This window comes from Oncorhynchus mykiss, chromosome 26, assembly GCF_013265735.2.
Source record: "Oncorhynchus mykiss isolate Arlee chromosome 26, USDA_OmykA_1.1, whole genome shotgun sequence".
In the NCBI taxonomy this organism is placed as follows: Eukaryota; Metazoa; Chordata; class Actinopteri; order Salmoniformes; family Salmonidae; genus Oncorhynchus; species Oncorhynchus mykiss.
In genome coordinates this window covers 41718851-41739133 of record NC_048590.1, presented here as the reverse complement: position 1 = coordinate 41739133, position 20283 = coordinate 41718851, and the positions used below count along the sequence as shown (strand labels likewise).

The 20283-nt window shown below is 47.7% G+C and overlaps 2 protein-coding genes across 3 annotated transcripts in view; one reads left to right on the top strand and one right to left on the bottom strand.

The window, feature by feature from the left end:
- The first annotated feature begins 1040 nt into the window (after window positions 1-1040).
- On the top strand, window positions 1041-15859 carry LOC118944455 (lysM and putative peptidoglycan-binding domain-containing protein 2-like). Its single transcript, XM_036963874.1, has 3 exons — window positions 1041-1566; window positions 2526-2875; window positions 14867-15859. The coding sequence occupies exons 1-3, from the start codon at window positions 1315-1317 to the stop codon at window positions 14916-14918; spliced, it is 654 nt and encodes a 217-aa protein (XP_036819769.1). The 5' UTR covers window positions 1041-1314; the 3' UTR covers window positions 14919-15859.
- Window positions 15860-16752: 893 nt separating this feature from the next.
- The window catches only part of LOC110526920 (secretogranin-3), a 33820-nt gene continuing 30289 nt past the window's right edge, over window positions 16753-20283 (bottom strand). For both annotated transcript variants that reach the window (XM_036963861.1, XM_036963859.1), the window contains exon 12: window positions 16753-18328. In XM_036963861.1, coding sequence (XP_036819756.1) covers window positions 18210-18328 — 119 coding nt within the window. In that variant the 3' untranslated portion in view covers window positions 16753-18209. The remainder of the gene's footprint in view (window positions 18329-20283) is intronic.

Sequence of the window (20283 nt, the reverse complement as noted above, 5' to 3'; positions counted from 1 at the left end):
GAGACTCTCCCAAACCACGTCCACTCCTCTCTATGAGAGACTCTCCCAAACCAAAATCTCTATTGATGGAAAAAGTACAAAAACAAGATAGCACATCTTAAGTTCTTCTTAAAAATCCAGTCAATAAGAATTTGATATGTAACACTTGTGGTGGTCACTGGGTTTGTCCTCTCTCTCTCTCTCTCTCTCTCTCTCTTTCTCTCTCTTTCTCTCTCTCTTTCTCTCTCTCTCTCTCTCTCTCTTTCTCTCTCTCACTTTCTCTCTCTCTCTTTCTCTCTCTCTCTTTCTCTCTCTTTCTCTCTCTTTCTCTCTTTCTCTCTATCTTTCTCTCTCTCTCTCTCTCTCTCTCTCTCACAAGTTTCAAAAGAATAGACACATTTCAAATATTACGGCTATTTACAGTGTTGTAATAGTTAATAGTCAATTCAATTGAAGAGGCTTTATTGGCATGGAAAACATATGTTTACAAGTGAAATGAATAAACAAAAGTGAAATAATTACACACACTCACAAGGAATCACATTGGTGACGTGGGTTGCTGAATGTTCTTTCCACATGAAGATGATTTCTCCCTACCTCTACCCCCCCCCCCCCCCCTGTCCCTCCTCCCTGCCCCTTTGTCCCTGGTCGTTGTTACATTCCACAGACACACAGCTCACAGGGACATGAAACTTACCATGAAGGATGACCAGGCAATAGCAACAGCCCCAGGCTGGTAGGTAGGCCCACAAACCACTGTTGTGTCCTTGAGCAAGGCACTTAACCCCAAAATTGCTCTCCATCCATGGATGCTATTCTAATCAAATCGGCAATAAAGTATATATTCACTCTATTTCACAATGGTTTGGTGTGAACACATATTTTTAAAGTAGACTGACATTATTTTCTATCAGATAGGCCTACTGTAAAACAACATCTGCATTGTTGGGCCCTAGCTAGCAGTATGCCAGAACTGTGCTCTGAAATGACACTGGTGACGTCACAAGCTTGGAGCGGAAAAGACACGCTGGAGTGCGTATCCAATTGCATTGCCCCAAATTCACACGGCGCGTTTCACGTTGTTTTTTTTTTTTACGTCTGCGACGTAAGTAAGTCACGACTGTCTGTCTGTTGCATCAAACAGCGAACGGCTCGGTTTTGCCTGACCTGAAATATGCCACATTCACACAGGATCGACATGTGTCACCAAACTAGAAATGGCAATCTTCCCGCAGCCTGACTGATTAAGCTAGCCAGCCACTTGGCTACCTCCTAGCCCAGGTTAGCTGAGTGCAGTCGGCGCATCACGAACCAACAAGCAGCTACCGAGAGAAGATGGCGGAGTACTCGCCTGTCCTGCCGATGAGGGATGGTGGAGCGAGGTTTGGTATCGGACAGCCCATCTTTCCCCGGTCCCGGTCCGGTTCAGAATCCGATAGTGAACTGTCTCAGAGTCTGGCCCGAACCAAGATCCGGTCTTACGGGAGTACGGCTAGCGTAGCGGCTTCTCTCGGCGAGAAATACATAGAGCATCGGGTCACAGACAGCGACACTTTGCAGGGCATAGCCCTCAAATACGAAGTAACGGTAAGGTTATTATTACCGGCACACAAACACGTCTTGTGTGTTATGGTTGTGGATATTAAAATGTGAAATCTCATTCACCGCGCATTTGTTTTGATCAACTGTCATGCATGCGAGCATTTTTTGGGACCACCTATTTGCTACGCTGTCATCATGGTCGCGTGTATAATAAAACCAGGGCTTGCAAGATTAACCTAGCATAGATCTCCTACACGATGAAATTATGTTTAGATCCACACATTTATGACTTACTCTCATGATACCTGAATGCAACGGACGGACTGGGCAGGCTTCGAACCAGAAACTTCAGTATCAGATTTCATCCCATTCAAGGCCTGAGCGTCCCTGCTCCACATTAGCTACATTGTTACTGTTACATTGTTGCATTAGCAACATGGTCATCATGACTCATAACAGAATGTGCTACAGTGTAGCAATGTTGGCTACACAAAGGTTCATGTGATCTCGTGTGAGCCACTTCAGCCACATGCAGTGTTTGGCATTCATCTTTCCCATCTCTGTAGCTCACTGTCACTGATGACCATTGTGGACTACTCCAGTCCTGAAGGAGCACAGTGTGCTGGCTTTCCTTTCATCTGGTGTGTTAGTGTTGTGGTGAAACAGACGCTTGCACACACTGTGTCCCCCCAGGACTGGAGTAGCCCATCCCAGCCCTGGGGGCTTCTAGGAATGTCTGTCTTCCTGAAGATCTGAGTACATTGCTCATCTCTCACCCAATAACAACATGTGTTACTACCTACATTTCTATCAGTATTGATACTGTTGTTACTGTCTTGTGTTATTACAATCTTGTTAGTATAGCTATTTATGTTACGGCTGCTTTGTGACTGCAGTTATTAGTACTGATGTTATTGTTTTGTTAACCTGTTATTAGTACTGTTATTGTTTTGTTATACCATGTTATTAATGTGTTATTACCATTATGTCACATATGATTCCAGATGGAGCAGATCAAGAGGACTAACAAGATGTTCAGTAACGACTGTATCTTCCTGCGTAACACCCTCAACATCCCTGTGGTCTCAGAGAAGACCTCTCCCTTCAACGGCCTGTCTCTAGAGTCCCCCGACGGAGATCCCCAGGACCAGGACTTCAACCCCCTTTGTGTGGGGCAGGACAGGGACACTGAGGAGGACCCCTCGCCACCTCTGGCCCCTGGGGATAAGGACAGTAGTAGTTATAAACGGCCCCAGCCGGAAGAGCTGTCGGCTCAAGACTTCCTGCACAGACTGGACTTGCAGATTAAACAGTCAAAGCAGGCAGCACGCAGGCTCAAAGAAGAGGAAGTGAGGTAAGAGTTGGAATACGCCAATGTGGTGATGGCCAGTCACATGGGTTTCGTCCAAAATGGCACCTCACTCCATATTTACTACATAACTTTTTTAACATGGCCAATTTATTTATTTGTATTTAACCTTTATTTAACTAGGCAAGTCAGTTAAGAACAGATTCTTATTTACAGTGACGGCCTAACCCGGCCAAACCCTAACACGGACAACGCTGGGCCAATTGTGCACCACCCTATGGGACTCCCAATCACGGCCGGTTTTAATACAGCCTGGAATCGAACCAGGGTCTATAGGCTCTCGGGAGCCTATAGTGCGCTACTTTTGACCATAGCCCTATGTTCGGAATAGGGTGCCATTTGAAATAGTGCCCTATATAGATAATAGTGTGCAATGTCAGATTTGCCCCTGGCACACTCAGTGAACCACATTGGTTGTTAACTCAGTTGTTCAGTTCATTCACCTTATCCCTTCTGCATATCACAAGACTTGTTCGCCTGCTAAGATAATACCAATGAATCAGCTTGGGGTAGGTAACACAAATCCTCAAGTCTAACAAAGTGGTAGGAGCTAGCAGTGGTTTTCAGACTAGAAATTCAGACTAGCAGTTGTCCTTTAGCCAACTCTTGTCTTCGTTAAAAGTTGCTTCGTCCAGGTGCATCACTCAAACCAGCAGTCAAATCAGCAGACTGCCTGTGAGCGAGACGTCGAGTCAGAAAGCTGCCTGTGGAAGTGTGACGTCCTGCTTACGCAGATGCAGGTGACGGATGCCTGTCGGATTCTGAGTTCCCCCTGGCCAGTGCCCCTCTCTCCTGGCCTGCGATTGGACCCTAGGGGAGTAGGGTCCGTCTAGGGGAGTAGGGTCCGTCTAGGGGAGTAGGGTCCTTCTAAGGGAGTAGGGTCCGTCTAGGGGAGTAGGGTCCGTCTAGTGGAGTAGGGTCTCTCTAGGAGGACAGGGTCCGTCTAGGGGAGTAGGGTCCATCTAGGGGGATAGGGTCCGCATAGGGGAGTAGGGTCCGTCTAGGGGAGTAGGGTCCGTCTAGTGGAGTAGGGTCCGTCTAGGGGAGTAGGGTCCGTCTAGGGGAGTAGGGTCCGTCTAGGGGAGTAGGGTCCGTCTAGTGGAGTAGGGTCCATCTAGGGGAGTAGGGTCCGTCTAGGGGAGTAGGGTCCGTCTAGGGGAGTAGGGTCCGTCTAGGTTCTCTCTCGGGGGGTAGGGTCTCTCTAGTGGAGTAGGGTCCGTCTAGTGGAGTAGGGTCCGTCTAGTGGAGTAGGGTCCGTCTAGGGGAGTAGGGTCCGTCTAGGTTCTCTCTCGGGGAGTATGGTCCGTCAAGGGGAGTATGGTCCGTCTAGGGGAGTAGGGTCCGCCTAGGTTCTCTCTCGGGGAGTATGGTCCGTCTAGGGGAGTATGGTCCGTCTAGGGGAGTATGGTCCGTCTAGGGGAGTAGGGTCCGTCTAGTGGAGTAGGGTCCGTCTAGTGGAGTAGGGTCCGTCTAGGGGAGTAGGGTCTCTCTCGGTAGGGTCTCTCTAGTGGAGTATGGTCCGTCTAGGGGAGTAGGGTCCGTCTAGTGGAGTAGGGTCCGTCTAGTGGAGTAGGGTCCGTCTAGGTTCTCTCTCGGGGGGTAGGGTCTCTCTAGTGGAGTAGGGTCCGTCTAGGGGAGTAGGGTCCGTCTAGGGGAGTAGGGTCTCTCTAGTGGAGTAGGGTCCGTCTAGGGGAGTAGGGTCCGTCTAATGGAGTAGGGTCTCTCTCGGGGGGTAGGGTCTCTCTAGTGGAGTATGGTCCGTCTAGGGGAGTAGAGTCCGTCTAGGGTCTCTCTCGGGGGGTAGGGTCTATTTGGAATTCAGCATAAGTCAGGCCTGAGCTTGTCTCGCTGACTATGCGTGCTGAGACACAGTCACGTCTGTGAAGATCGGCAAGTTGGCTGGCACACTAACGCACGCACTCTCTCCACACATACACCCGCACACATACTATTTAAGTTCGAGGAACTGCCAAGTCAGTCCTGAGTCACGCTGGCAGCAGCTGCGGTCTCTCCCTGGCTTGGCCAGGGGCTGTATCCACAAAGTGTCTCAGAGTAGGAGTGCTGATCTAGGATCAGTTTAGCCTTTTAGATCACAGGGAATAAGGCTTACCTTATGCTTCCCAGTTGAAACAGTTCCTGCATATATTGTGACTACATGTTGTATCATTCTGTTAGTTTTGGTGTTCTGCAGATTTTTTTCATCTGTTTGAACACACAGTGTTTTTCTTCTGTAGCTGAAGTCTACGATCCTTCGTCTGTGATTGGTCAGCAGTGCTGATTCTTCAATTAAGTGTTTGTTGTCATTCGATGACAGGGAACTAGTTTTCATGCACATTTTGTTCACTTGAGAAATACTGTATCTTAGATGTAAAATTGTGCGACTGAGACCTCGGCAAAAACGTCAACTAAGAAATCTGTAATTAATTTAATCTTAATTCCGACTATTTTGAGGAAGTGTACTTGCTGCTACAGTGTGTGTACTTGCTGCTACAGCGTCTCAAGAGGGACAAATGGTAATATTGATGCTTTTCTTGTTTTTAAAGCGAAGGTATTTTAAGGGAGTATGCAAGAACAGACGTTCACTTGGCCTAGCTGAGTTCTGCTAGGAGCAAACCCAACCTATGTATTTGGACGCCTTTAGATTGCCTGTAAAGGGGAACTGACCCTATAGCACCATGCCTACTCTGAGAACGTTGATACCTACGGCCCCAGAGGGTTGATACCTACTGCCCCGGAGGGTTGATACCTACTGCCCCGGAGGGTTGATACAGTGCCTTGCAAAAGTATTCGGCCCCCTTGAACTTTGCGACGTTTTGCCACATTTCAGGCTTCAAACATAAAGATATAAAACTGTATTTTTTTGTGAAGAATCAACAACAAGTGGGACACAATCATGAAGTGGAACGACATTTATTGGATATTTCAAACTTTTTTAACAAATCAAAAAATGATAAATTGGGTGTGCAAAATTATTCAGCCCCCTTAAGTTAATACTTTGTAGCGCCACCTTTTGCTGCGATTACAGCTGTAAGTCGCTTGGGGTATGTCTCTATCAGTTTTGCACATCGAGAGACTGACATTTTTTCCCATTCCTCCTTGCAAAACAGCTCGAGCTCAGTGAGGTTGGATGGAGAGCATTTGTGAACAGCAGTTTTCAGTTCTTTCCACAGATTCTCGATTGGATTCAGGTCTGGACTTTGACTTGGCCATTCTAACACCTGGATATGTTTATTTTTGAACCATTCCGTTGTAGATTGTGCTTTATGTTTTGGATCATTGTCTTGCTGGAAGACAAATCTCCGTCCCAGTCTCAGGTCTTTTGCAGACTCCATCAGGTTTTCTTCCAGAATGGTCCTGTATTTGGCTCCATCCATCTTCCCATCAATTTTAACCATTTTCCCTGTCCCTGCTGAAGAAAAGCAGGCCCAAACCATGATGCTGCCACCACCATGTTTGACTTTTGCTTTTACGCCAAACATAACGTTTTGCATTGTTGCCAAAAAGTTCAATTTTGGTTTCATCTGACCAGAGCACCTTCTTCCACATGTTTGGTGTGTCTTTTAAACAACACTTTTTATGGATATCTTTAAGAAATGGCTTTCTTCTTGCCACTCTTCCATAAAGGCCAGATTTGTGCAATATACGACTGATAGTTGTCCTATGGACAGAGTCTCCCACCTCAGCTGTAGATCTCTGCAGTTCATCCAGAGTGATCATGGGCCTCTTGGCTGCATCTCTGATCAGTTTTCTCCTTGTATGAGCTGAAAGTTTAGAGGGACGGCCAGGTCTTGGTAGATTTGCAGTGGTCTGATACTCCTTCCATTTCAATATTATCGCTTGCACAGTGCTCCTTGGGATGTTTAAAGCTTGGGAAATCTTTTTGTATCCAAATCCGGCTTTAAACTTCTTCACAACAGTATCTCGGACCTGCCTGGTGTGTTCCTTGTTCTTCATGATGCTCTCTGCACTTTTAACAGACCTCTGAGACTATCACAGTGCAGGTGCATTTATACGGAGACTTGATTACACACAGGTGGATTGTAGTTATCATCATTAGTCATTTAGGTCAACATTGGATCATTCAGAGATCCTCACTGAACTTCTGGAGAGAGTTTGCTGCACTGAAAGTAAAGGGGCTGAATAATTTTGCACACCCAATTTTTCAGTTTTTGATTTGTTAAAAAGTTTGAAATATCCAATAAATGTCGTTCCACTTCATGATTGTGTCCCACTTGTTGTTGATTCTTCACAAAAAAATACAGTTTTATATCTTTATGTTTGAAGCCTGAAATGTGGCAAAACGTCGCAAAGTTCAAGGGGGCCGAATACTTTCGCAAGGCACTGTATCAACCCTCCGGGGCAGTAGGTATCAACCCTCCGGGGCAGTAGGTATCAACCCTCTGGGGCCGTAGGTATCAACGTTCTCAGAGTAGGCATGGTGCTATAGGGTCAGTTCCCCTTTACAGGCAATCTAAAGGCGTCCAAATACATAGGTTGGGTTTGCTCCTAGCAGAACTCAGCTAGGCCAAGTGAACGTCTGTTCTTGCATACTCCCTTAAAATACCTTCGCTTTAAAAACAAGAAAAGCATCAATATTACCATTTGTCCCTCTTGAGACGCTGTAGCAGCAAGTACACACACTGTAGCAGCAAGTACACACACTGTAGCAGCAAGTACACTTCCTCAAAATAGTCGGAATTAAGATTAAATTAATTACAGATTTCTTAGTTGACGTTTTTGCCGAGGTCTCAGTCGCACAATTTTACATCTAAGATACAGTATTTCTCAAGTGAACAAAATGTGCATGAAAACTAGTTCCCTGTCATCGAATGACAACAAACACTTAATTGAAGAATCAGCACTGCTGACCAATCACAGACGAAGGATCGTAGACTTCAGCTACAGAAGAAAAACACTGTGTGTTCAAACAGATGAAAAAAATCTGCAGAACACCAAAACTAACAGAATGATACAACATGTAGTCACAATATATGCAGGAACTGTTTCAACTGGGAAGCATAAGGTAAGCCTTATTCCCTGTGATCTAAAAGGCTAAACTGATCCTAGATCAGCACTCCTACTCTGAGACACTTTGTGGATACAGCCCCTGGCCAAGCCAGGGAGAGACCGCAGCTGCTGCCAGCGTGACTCAGGACTGACTTGGCAGTTCCTCGAACTTAAATAGTATGTGTGCGGGTGTATGTGTGGAGAGAGTGCGTGCGTTAGTGTGCCAGCCAACTTGCCGATCTTCACAGACGTGACTGTGTCTCAGCACGCATAGTCAGCGAGACAAGCTCAGGCCTGACTTATGCTGAATTCCAAATAGACCCTACCCCCTGAGAGAGACCCTAGACGGACCATACTCCACTAGAGAGACCCTACCCCCCGAGAGAGACCCTACTCCATTAGACGGACCCTACTCCCCTAGACGGACCCTACTCCCCTAGACGGACCCTACTCCCCTAGACGGACCCTACTCCACTAGACGGACCCTACTCCCCTAGACGGACCCTACTCCACTAGAGAGACCCTACCCCCCGAGAGAGAACCTAGACGGACCCTACTCCACTAGACGGACCCTACTCCACTAGACGGACCCTACTCCCCTAGACGGACCATACTCCACTAGAGAGACCCTACCGAGAGAGACCCTACTCCCCTAGACGGACCCTACTCCACTAGACGGACCCTACTCCATTAGACGGACCCTACTCCCCTAGATGGACCCTACCCCCCGAGAGAGACCCTACCCCCCGAGAGAGACCCTACTCCACTAGACGGACCCTACTCCACTAGACGGACCCTACTCCCCTAGATGGACCCTACCCCCCGAGAGAGACCCTACCCCCCGAGAGAGACCCTACTCCACTAGACGGACCATACTCCACTAGAGAGACCCTACCCCCCGAGAGAGAACCTAGACGGACCCTACTCCCCTAGACGGACCATACTCCACTAGAGAGACCCTACCGATACCTACTGCCCCGGAGGGTCGATACCTACGGCCCCGGAGGGTCGATACCTACGGCCCCGGAGGGCCGATACCTACGGCCCCGGAGGGCCGATACCTACGGCCCCGGAGGGCCGATACCTACGGCCCCAGGTCTCTAAGGAGACCATAACCTGATCAACTTACAGCTGGGCAGCATTATGGTTCAGTGCTCTGTGATTTAACAGCTATGTTACAGGATTTAGAGGAAATGTCATGGTTTCCTTGAAGTGAAACTGGTTTAAACGGGCAATCTGGGATTAGAAAACAACAAGCCGTCACCCTGACACTTGTTTTGGTTAACAGTTGAGGGATGCGGCTGGAGAAATGTAACCACTCTCAAAATGTTTCATACAGAGCTATGGATGAAGGAGAAATCTAGTTTTAATATAGTTTTGAAGCTATGGAGTAAAGCAAGCTTTACATGATCTGAGACTTGGTAGTGGAAACTGGGTTAGATGTTCTGCAGCTGAGTACAGTTCTAGTTGGTAACAGGCAGTCTGTGCTGTCACTCTGAGACACACACACCTGCTGGTCTAATTGGATTGTGGGTTGCCGTGGTGCCTGAGGGAGTCTGAATAATGGATGAACAATGCTCTGGGAGCAGTATGGTGCTCAGGACACAGCAGCAGGCTGACCTAATCACCAATATCTAATGGTTACGGTGAAAGAAGCTTCCTCTCCTTGTCACCTCCACCTCTCCTTCATCTCTACCTCTCCTTCATCTGCACCTCTCCTTCCTGTCCATCACTCCTTCCTGTCCACCTCTCCTTCATCTCCATCTCTTCTTCCTGTCCATCACTCCTTCCTCTCCACCTCTTTTTCACCTCCACCTCTCTTTCACCTCCACCTCTCTTTCCTCCACCTCTCTATCTCTCTTTCACCTCCACCTCTCTTTCCTCTCCACCTCTCTTTCACCTCCACCTCTCTTTCCTCTCCACCTCTCTTTCCTCTCCACCTCTCTTTCCTCTCCACCTCTTTCCTCTCCACCTCTCTTTCCTCTCCAACTCTCTTTCATCTCCACCTCTCTTTCCTCTCCAACTCTCTTTCCTCTCCACCTCTCTTTCCTCTCCACCTCTCTTTCCTCTCCACCTCTCTTTCCTCTCATCTCTCTTTCCTCTCCACCTCTTTCCTCTCCAGCTCTCTTTCCTCTCCACCTCTCTTTCCTCTCCACCTCTCTTTCACCTCCACCTCTCTTTCCTCTCCACCTCTCTTTCCTCTCCACCTCTCTTTCCTCTCCATTCCTCTCCACCTCTCTTTCACCCCCACCTCTCTTTCCTCTCCATCTCTCTTTCCTCTCCATCTCTTTTTCCTCTCCACCTCTCTTTCACCTCCACCTCTCTTTCCTCTCCACCTCTCTTTCCCCTCCATCTCTCTTTCACACCCACCTTTCTTTCACCTCCATCTCTCTTTCACCTCCATCTCTCTTTCACCTCCACCTCTCTTTCACCTCCACCTCTCTTTCACCTCCACCTCTCTTTCCTCCACCTCTCTATCTCTCTTTCACCTCCACCTCTCTTTCCTCTCATCTCTCTTTCCTCTCCAGCTCTCTTTCCTCTCCACCTCTCTTTCGCCTCCATCTCTCTTTCACCTCCACCTCTCTTTCACCTCCATCTCTCTTTCCTCTCCATCTCTCTTTCCTCTCCATCTCTCTTTCCTCTCCATCTCTCTTTCCTCTCATCTCTCTTTCCTCTCCAGCTCTTTCCTCTCCACCTCTCTTTCACCTCCATCTCTCTTTCACCTCCACCTCTCTTTCACCTCCACCTCTCTTTCCTCCACCTCTCTATCTCTCTTTCACCTCCACCTCTCTTTCACCTCCACCTCTCTTTCCTCTCCACCTTTCTTTCACCTCCACCTCTTTCCTCTCCACCTCTCTTTCCTCTCCACCTCTCTTTCCTCTCCAACTCTCTTTCATCTCCACCTCTCTTTCCTCTCCACCTCTTTCCTCTCCAGCTCTCTTTCCTCTCCAGCTCTCTTTCCTCTCCACCTCTCTTTCACCTCCACCTCTCTTTCCTCTCCACCTCTCTTTCCTCTCCACCTCTTTCCTCTCCATTCCTCTCCACCCCTCTTTCACCCCCACCTCTCTTTCCTCTCCATCTCTCTTTCCTCTCCATCTCTCTTTCCTCTCCACCTCTCTTTCACCTCCACCTCTCTTTCCTCTCCACCTCTCTTTCCCTTCATCTCTCTTTCACACCCACCTTTCTTTCACCTCCATCTCTCTTTCACCTCCATCTCTCTTTCACCTCCACCTCTCTTTCCTCTCATCTCTCTTTCCTCTCCAGCTCTCTTTCCTCTCCATCTCTCTTTCACCTCCATCTCTCTTTCACCTCCACCTCTCTTTCCTCTCATCTCTCTTTCCTCTCCAGCTCTCTTTCCTCTCCATCTCTCTTTCGCCTCCATCTCTCTTTCGCCTCCATCTCTCTTTCACCTCCACCTCTCTTTCACCTCATCTCTCTTTCCTCTCATCTCTCTTTCCTCTCCATCTCTCTTTCCTCTCATCTCTCTTTCCTCTCCAGCTCTTTCCTCTCCACCTCTCTTTCACCTCCATCTCTCTTTCACCTCCACCTCTCTTTCACCTCCACCTCTCTTTCACCTCCACCTCTCTTTCCTATCCACCTCTCTTTCACCTCCACCTCTCTTTCCTCTCCACCTCTCTTTCCTCTCCACCTCTCTTTCCTCTCCACCTCTCTTTCCTCTCCAACTCTCTTTCATCTCCACCTCTCTTTCCTCTCCACTCTCTTTCCTCTCCACCTCTCTTTCCTCTCCACCTCTTTCCTCTCCACCTCTTTCCTCTCCACCTCTTTCCTCTCCACCTCTTTCCTCTCCAGCTCTCTTTCCTCTCCACCTCTCTTTCACCTCCACCTCTCTTTCCTCTCCACCTCTCTTTCCTCTCCACCTCTCTTTCCTCTCCATTCCTCTCCACCCCTCTTTCACCCCCACCTCTCTTTCCTCTCCATCTCTCTTTCCTCTCCATCTCTCTTTCCTCTCCACCTCTCTTTCCTCTCCACCTCTCTTTCACCTCCACCTCTCTTTCCTCTCCACCTCTCTTTCACCTCCACCTCTCTTTCCTCTCCACCTCTCTTTCCCCTCCATCTCTCTTTCACACCCACCTTTCTTTCACCTCCATCTCTCTTTCACCTCCATCTCTCTTTCACCTCCACCTCTCTTTCCTCTCATCTCTCTTTCCTCTCCAGCTCTCTTTCCTCTCCACCTCTCTTTCGCCTCCATCTCTCTTTCACCTCCACCTCTCTTTCACCTCCATCTCTCTTTCCTCTCCATCTCTCTTTCCTCTCCATCTCTCTTTCCTCTCATCTCTCTTTCCTCTCCAGCTCTTTCCTCTCCACCTCTCTTTCACCTCCATCTCTCTTTCACCTCCACCTCTCTTTCACCTCCACCTCTCTTTCCTCTCCACCTCTCCTCCCTGTCCATTTATCTGAAAACAGTCTAGGGGGGAAATTGCTTGGGTATGAGTTAGAAATGTCAGTGTTGGTAATTTGGGGTTTATGGTCCAAGCTCTACTGTAGACTATTGAGATGCAGCCCTATTAGGTCACATAGATCAGTCTGCAGATGGTTGAGGCCTCTTATCAGCTAATTATAGATCTGCCAGGAAAGAGAGAGGAGGAGAAGGCGGGGGAGTGTGTATCAGGGAAGCAAGGACTAAAGAAGACTATGAAGAAGGAGAGGAAAGAAAGCCAGGAAGAAAAAAGGATGTATGTTTGGCAGAAAGAAGGGAGAGAAGATGAAAGGTGCTAAGGAGTGATGGAGAGAAGATGGAAGGTGGTAAGGAGTGATGGAGAAAAGATGGAAGGTGGTAAGGAGTGATGGAGAAAAGATGGAGGGGCTAAAGAGTGATGGAGAGAAGATGGAAGGGGCTAAAGAGTGATGGAGAGAAGATGGAAGGGGCTAAGAAGTGATGGAGAGAAGATGGAAGGGGCTAAGGAGTGATGGAGAAAAGATGGAAGGTGGTAAGGAGTGATGGAGAAAAGATGGAGGGGCTAAAGAGTGATGGAGAAAAGATGGAAGGGGCTAAGGAGTGATGGAGAGAAGATGGAAGGGGCTAAGGAGTGATGGAGAGAAGATGGAAGGGGCTAAGGAGTGATGGAGAGAAGATGGAAGGTGGTAAGGAGTGATGGAGAAAAGATGGAAGGGGCTAAGGAGTGATGGAGAGAAGATGGAAGGGGCTAAGGAGTGATGGAGAGAAGATGGAAGGGGCTAAGGAGTGATGGAGAGAAGATGGAAGGGGCTAAGGAGTGATGGAGAGAAGATGGAAGGGGCTAAGGAGTGATGGAGAAAAGATGGAAGGGGCTAAGGAGTGATGGAGAGAAGATGGAAGGGGCTAAGGAGTGATGGAGAGAAGATGGAAGGGGCTAAGGAGTGATGGAGAGAAGATGGAAGGGGCTAAGGAGTGATGGAGAGAAGATGGAAGGGGCTAAGGAGTGATGGAGAGAAGATGGAAGGGGCTAAGGAGTGATGGAGAGAAGATGGAAGGGGCTAAGGAGTGATGGAGAGAAGATGGAAGGGGCTAAGGAGTGATGGAGAGAAGATGGAAGGGGCTAAGGAGTGATGGAGAGAATCTGACAATTTTTGTTGTTGTTGTAATAATGACAATTACAACAATACTGAATGAACACTTATTTTAACTTAATATAATACATCAATAAAATCAATTTAGCCTCAAATAAATAATGAAACATGTTCAATTTGGTTTAAATAATGCAAAAACAAAGTGTTGGAGAAGAAAGTAAAAGTGCAATATGTGCTAACGCTTCAGTTCCTTGCTCAGAACATGAGAACATATGAAAGTTGGTGGTTCCTTTTAACATGAGTCTTCAATATTCCCAGGTAAGAAGTTTTAGGTTGTAGTTATTATAAGAATTATAGGACTATTTCCCTCTATACCATTTGTATTTCATTAACCTTTGACTATTGGATGTTCTTATAGGCACTTTAGTATTGCCAGTGTAACAGTATAGCTTCCGTCCCTCTCCTCCCTGGGCTCGAACCAGCAACACAACGACAACAGCCACCACATCGAAGCAGCGTTACCCATGCGGAGCAAGGGAAACAACCACCCCAAGGCTCCGATCGAGTGATGTTTGAAACACTATTAGCGGACGCTAACTAGCTAGCCATTTCACTTCGGTTACACCAGCCTCATCTCCGGAGTTGATAGAGAGTCATAAACAGAAGTCATAAACAGCGCAATGCTTGACACACAACGAAGAGCTGCTGGCAAAACTCACGAAAGTGCTGTTTGAATGAATGTTTACACGCCTGCTTCTGCCTACCACCGCTCAGTCAGATACTTAGATACTTGTATGCTTGTATGCTCAGTCAGATTATATGCAACGCAGGACACGCTGGTAATATCATCAACCATGTGTAGTTAACTAGTGATTTTGATTGCTTTTTATTAGATAAGTTTAATGCCAGCTAGCAACTTACCTTGGCTTACTGCATTCGCGTAACAGGCAGTCTCCTTGTGGAGTGCAACGAGAGAGAGGCAGGTCGTTATCGCGTTGAACTAGTTAACTGTAGGGTTGCAAGATTGGATCCCCCGAGCCGACAAGGTGAAAATCTGTCGTTCTGCCCCTGAACAAGGCAATTATGGATTTTTTTTTTGTTTTTTTGAGGCAAGTCAGTTAAAGAACAAATTCTTATTTTCAATGACGGCCTAGGAACAGTGGGTTAACTGCCTGTTCAGGGGCAGAACGACAGATTTGTACCATGTCAGCTCGGGGATTCGAACTTCCAACCTTCCGGTTATTAGTCCAACGCTCTAACTACTAGGCGTGTGTGTGTGTGTGTGTGTGTGTGTGTGTGTGTGTGTGTGTGTGTGTGTGTGTGTGTGTGTGTGTGTGTGTGTGGATGAGTGTATATCTGTGGGCGTGAGTGTGGATGAGGTGCGGAAAGTCTGCATGTGGTCAGTCCAGTTTAAGTGTGTTGATGTGTGTGTGCTAACGTGTGTGTTCTGTTTGTTCACAGGGACAGTGAAGAGGAATACACACTTCCTGTTTCATCATACCAGGAGATCTAAAGGACACAGTCGTTTACCTGAAGCCCTGATTAACACCCATCCACCCATCAATCCTTCCTACCTTTCCCTTCCTGTATCTCTTTTACCAAACCATCACACTGTCATGTCAAAGTGTTTCAACTGAGGATTCATCCTTTGCCTTTTTAATATTAGTGTCATTATCATACGTTTTATTATTAGTATTCTTCTGGTTTTGTACTGTTCAACTGCTGTCAATCATCTGAACAGCAGGTAGTCTGTTACTATGACACTCATCCACTCACTACACGTCTACATGCTGCTGCTGTACAGAATAACTCCCTGGTCTGTGTATACCACACACACACATGCATACACAGGAAACACACAGGTGTGTGTGTGTTTGGGCGATTAGTTCGATACTGGCTTTTACCCTAACTCTGATGATCCAATCCCTCCTAGAATAGCATCAGTCCACCAGATGGATGGAGAAGCCTCCAGTATTACCTCCTCTTCCTCCTCCTCCTGTCTTCCTCCTCTTTTCCTCCTCCTCCTTCTCTTCCTCCTCTCCTCTCTTCTTCCTCCTCTCCTCTTCTTTTCCTCCTCCTCCTCCTCTCCTTCTCCTCTCTTCCTCCTCCTCTGCTCCTCTCTTCCTCCTCCTCCTCAGTGTTTGAAACTAGGCTGCTTCCATAATGGCAGCCTATTTATACCCCAACATTGTGTGCATCCCAAATGGCTCCCTATTCCCTATGTAGTGCACTACTTTTGACCAGGGCCCGTAGGGTTCACTACTTTTGACCAGGGCCTGTAGGGTTCACTACTTTTGACCAGGGCCCGTAGGGTTTTGGTCAAGAGTAGTGTATAACATAGGGAATAGGGTACCATTTTGGATGTATCCCTCGACTGAATTCTCAACCAGAAGCAGTGGATGGGAGGGTTGGTGGAGCTGTGGATGGGAGGGTTGGTGGAGCTGTGGATGGGAGGGGTGGTGGAGCTGTGGATGGGAGGGGTGGTGGAGCTGTGGATGGGAGGGGTGGTGGAGCTGTGGATGGGAGGGGTGGTGGAGCTGTGGATGGGAGGGGTGGTGGAGCTGTGGATGGGAGGGGTGGTGGAGCTGTGGATGGGAGGGGTGGTGGAGCTGTGGATGGGAGGGGTGGTGGAGCTGTGGATGGGAGGGGTGGTGGTGTTTTGTTTACCTGTTTTGAAGCATTCATTGGTGACATAAAAGGGAAAGCTCTTTTTGAAGTGTGAATGTGCTGTTGTTTTTAAGTGTGTGAAATACTGTACAAATTAAACCATGGCTGAGATTTAATGTGCTTTTTTTTTCTTGATTTGAGGATGAATAAATGCAACTTTAAAACAGACTTCTCTTGGTTGCCTACTTGTTTTTGTTGATGATAAATGTTGTTGTACATCTTACTGAGTTCCGCTCCTCTAGTCTCTCTGACTGGATGATAAGGTGAGAAGCCTGGGCCTCTGAGGCTACCCACCCCTCTGATAGTTGAATGTTTCAAGAAAGAAGAGTTGAACAGCTTTATGTGTTTCCATAGGATCAGAGAGGATAGATGTAACTATACGGGGAATCATCTGGAATGTGACTCAATATTAAGAAAGTTATGCCTTTCTTCTTGATATCTTCTAGTAGCATCAGCTCTCTCTCTCCATCAATAACCATATTGGCTGAAAACCCTGCCTCTTAATGTCAGGTAGCAACATGAGGAACTACATTGTCTCACACAAAGTTTGCATCCCAAATAGCACCCTATTACATATTAAGGCCCATAAGGCTCTGGTCAAAAGTCGTGCACTTTATAGGGAATAGGGTGCCATTTGGGATGAAGCCTTTGATATTCTCTTTATCGGAGTCAACTACACATTAAGAAAGGCAATGTTTTAATTGCTTTTACATTTTTGGAAAAAACATCACAAATATTTACATTTAAAAATACTTAATTTTGTGTCTAGAGTGGTAGTATACATGTTGAATATACTCAGACATATTGAAGCTGGGGACAGATCTAGGATCAGCTTGTCCTCCCACAATCCTAACCTTTACCATTAGTGGGGAAAATGTACACCTGATCCACGATCAGCATCTAGAGGCAACTTCCCACTACTACCCATTTTGCAGAAATCAGATAGAGGGAAATGACACAAACAGGGCCCCCTGGAGGGCCCCAAAGGAGTTACCCCAGAACAAAGAGGAGAGGATGGACATACAGGGCTGAAATGATACTGGACAACACAGCTGTTTTTGGTTGAGTTAAAAGCCTTAATACAATAGATCTTACATTGATGCTGGATTGAAAAAATAAGAATTAGAATATGATAGGACAGATTACATAGAATGAATACATTTAGATATATGTGTACTTGTTGCAAAAGTCTATTGCAAAGACATACATATTACCTGCAATTGATGAGAAAGCTAAAGTTGGAACTCTACTATCAGACCTATCTCTGTGCCAAATGGCACCCTACTTCCTATATAGTGCACTATTTTTAACCAGAGCCCTATGGGGCCTTGTCAAAAATAATGCACTAAATAGGGAATAGTATGCCATTTGGGACACAACCTTTCCACTAGGCAAAGACATCAATTCAACGTCTATTCCAAATTGGTTCAACGTAATGACGTGGAAACAACGTTGAGTCAACCAGTGTGTGTCCATTGGGATGGTTGAACACTCATTCCCCCTCAGTAGGTCAACATTTCACTCCTCAAGGTAGTCAAAGCTGTCATCTAGTAAGTAGATCAGTCAGTCAATTGATTTGACAGAATAACTATTGAATTTCCCAATCGAGTCAGTGCCATTCAGTGACATCGGACTATTGCTGATTGTTTTCTAGCAGTATAGTTGAATATATACTTTCAGTGATATTATTACCATTATTGCATTCCAGCTTTCTGGAAATGTCAAATACAATATGTTTTTGCCTAAATTGTTTATTTTTAATACATAAAGGTCATACCTTTCCTCTCATAGAGGCCGAATCCTAACCTGAGATCCACTCACTTTACTCAAACTTTCACACCAAACTCCCACTGACATCAAGGTAAGAATTCACACCAAACTCCCACTGACATCAAGGTAAGAATTCACACCAAAATCAGTCAGTTACTTTCAGGGATCATCATGTCAAGTTTGGATTCTGCTCATTGTGAGTGAGTCGTAAAGCCAGGAGTTTTTCCAAACCATGTTTCCAGAACAGGAACAACTCTAGGCCCTATTTATAGGTTTATCAATCGTCATACATTTCCAGTGGGTTTTTTGAAGGTTGGTCGTAGGTGTTTGAAGGTTGGTTGTTGGTTATTTTAAGGTTGGTTGAAGGTTACAGGCTGCCGTAGATCCTCTTGATGGTCTCTCCCTCACCCTTCTCAATGATGCCCTTGTCAATGTAGGAGTCCACTTGTTGGTCCATGAAGTCCCTCAATTTGGACAGGTCGTAATCTGGAATAAAATACACAAGAATAGAGACAGATTACAATCTAATCTGGAAAAATGTGAACTAGGATTGTGTAAATCCTGAAACGAAACGTAGGCTGAAAATAATTAGCATGTCACATAATAGGAAAAGACACTGCATTCACACAGATTTGTCTGAAGTGCACAGTTCGGTTTTGACATCTTAAACCCAAATATATCATACTTTAACTATAACAATGATTTATTGATTTAAATGGTTATGCAACATCATGAGTAAGCTCTGGCCATCGTCTTTCAGTTTGAAAAAGTGTATTTCTACTGGTGTGGTGTTTAAGCAGCCGTAGATGAGAGACAGGTGCTTTCACAACAAGTAGTTCTGTTGGTGTTCAAACAATCATTTATCTGATAAAGGATCAGCATCCTATCAAGATACTATAGAATATACAGGTAAGTGTACATAGAAGGGGTGGGAGCTGGGAGGAGGTAGGAGGAGTGTGGCGGAGGGAGGAGGAGTGTGGAGGAGGGAGGAGTGTGGAGGAGGAGTGTGGAGGAGAGAGGAGGAGTGTGGAGGAGGAAGGAGGAGTGTGGAGGAGAGAGGAGGAGTGTGGAGGAGTGTGGAGGAGGGAGGAGGAGTGTGGAGTGTGGAGGAGGGAGGAGGAGTGTGGAGGAGGGAGGAGGAGTGTGGAGTGTGGAGAAGGGAGGAGGAGTGTGGAGGAGAGAGGAGGAGTGTGGAGGAGGGAGGAGGAGTGTGGAGTGTGGAGGAGGGAGGAGGAATGTGGAGGAGAGAGGAGGAGTGTGGAGGAGGGAGGAGGAGGGAGGAGTGTGGAGGAGGGAGGAGGAGTGTGGAGGAGGGAGGAGGAGTGTGGAGTAGGGAGGAGGAGTGTGGAGTGTGGAGGAGGGAGGAGGAGTGTGGAGGAGGGAGGAGGAGTGTGGAGTGTGGAGAAGGGAGGAGGAGTGTGGAGGAGAGAGGAGGAGTGTGGAGGAGGGAGGAGGAGTGTGGAGTGTGGAGGAGGGAGGAGGAATGTGGAGGAGAGAGGAGGAGTGTGGAGGAGGGAGGAGTGTGGAGGAGGGAGGAGGAGTGTGGAGGAGGGAGGAGGAGTGTGGAGTAGGGAGGAGGAGTGTGGAGGAGTGTGGAGGAGGGAGGAGGAGTGTGGAGGAGGGAGGAGGAGTGTGGAGTGTGGAGGAGGGAGGAGGAATGTGGAGGAGAGAGGAGGAGTGTGGAGGAGGGAGGAGGAGGGAGGAGTGTGGAGGAGGGAGGAGGAGTGTGGAGGAGGGAGGAGGAGTGTGGAGTAGGGAGGAGGAGTGTGGAGTGTGGAGGAGGGAGGAGGAGTGTGGAGGAGGGAGGAGGAGTGTGGAGTGTGGAGAAGGGAGGAGGAGTGTGGAGGAGAGAGGAGGAGTGTGGAGGAGGGAGGAGGAGTGTGGAGTGTGGAGGAGGGAGGAGGAATGTGGAGGAGAGAGGAGGAGTGTGGAGGAGGGAGGAGTGTGGAGGAGGGAGGAGGAGTGTGGAGGAGGGAGGAGGAGTGTGGAGTAGGGAGGAGGAGTGTGGAGGAGTGTGGAGGAGGGAGGAGGAGTGTGGAGGAGGGAGGAGGAGTGTGGAGTGTGGAGAAGGGAGGAGGAGTGTGGAGGAGAGAGGAGGAGTGTGGAGGAGGGAGGAGGAGTGTGGAGTGTGGAGGAGGGAGGAGGAGTGTGGAGTGTGGAGGAGGGAGGAGGAGTGTGGAGGAGAGAGGAGGAGTGTGGAGGAGGGAGGAGGAGTGTGGAGTGTGGAGGAGGGAGGAGGAATGTGGAGGAGAGAGGAGGAGTGTGGAGGAGGGAGGAGGAGGGAGGAGTGTGGAGGAGGGAGGAGGAGTGTGGAGTAGGGAGGAGGAGTGTGGAGGAGTGTGGAGGAGGGAGGAGGAGTGTGGAGGAGGGAGGAGGAGTGTGGAGGAGGGAGGAGGAGTGTGGAGGAGGGAGGAGGAGTGTGGAGTGTGGAGGAGGGAGGA

What these genes read in the sequence shown, in the direction of transcription:
- LOC118944455 (XM_036963874.1), top strand. Translation starts at nt 1,315, where the DNA reads ATGGCGGAGTACTCGCCTGTCCTGCCGATGAGGGATGGTGGAGCGAGG. An exon ending in CCCTCAAATACGAAGTAACG is followed by an intron (nt 1,567 to 2,525) that starts GTAAGGTTATTA and finishes ATATGATTCCAG; the next exon opens with ATGGAGCAGATCAAGAGGAC. An exon ending in CTCAAAGAAGAGGAAGTGAG is followed by an intron (nt 2,876 to 14,866) that starts GTAAGAGTTGGA and finishes GTTTGTTCACAG; the next exon opens with GGACAGTGAAGAGGAATACA.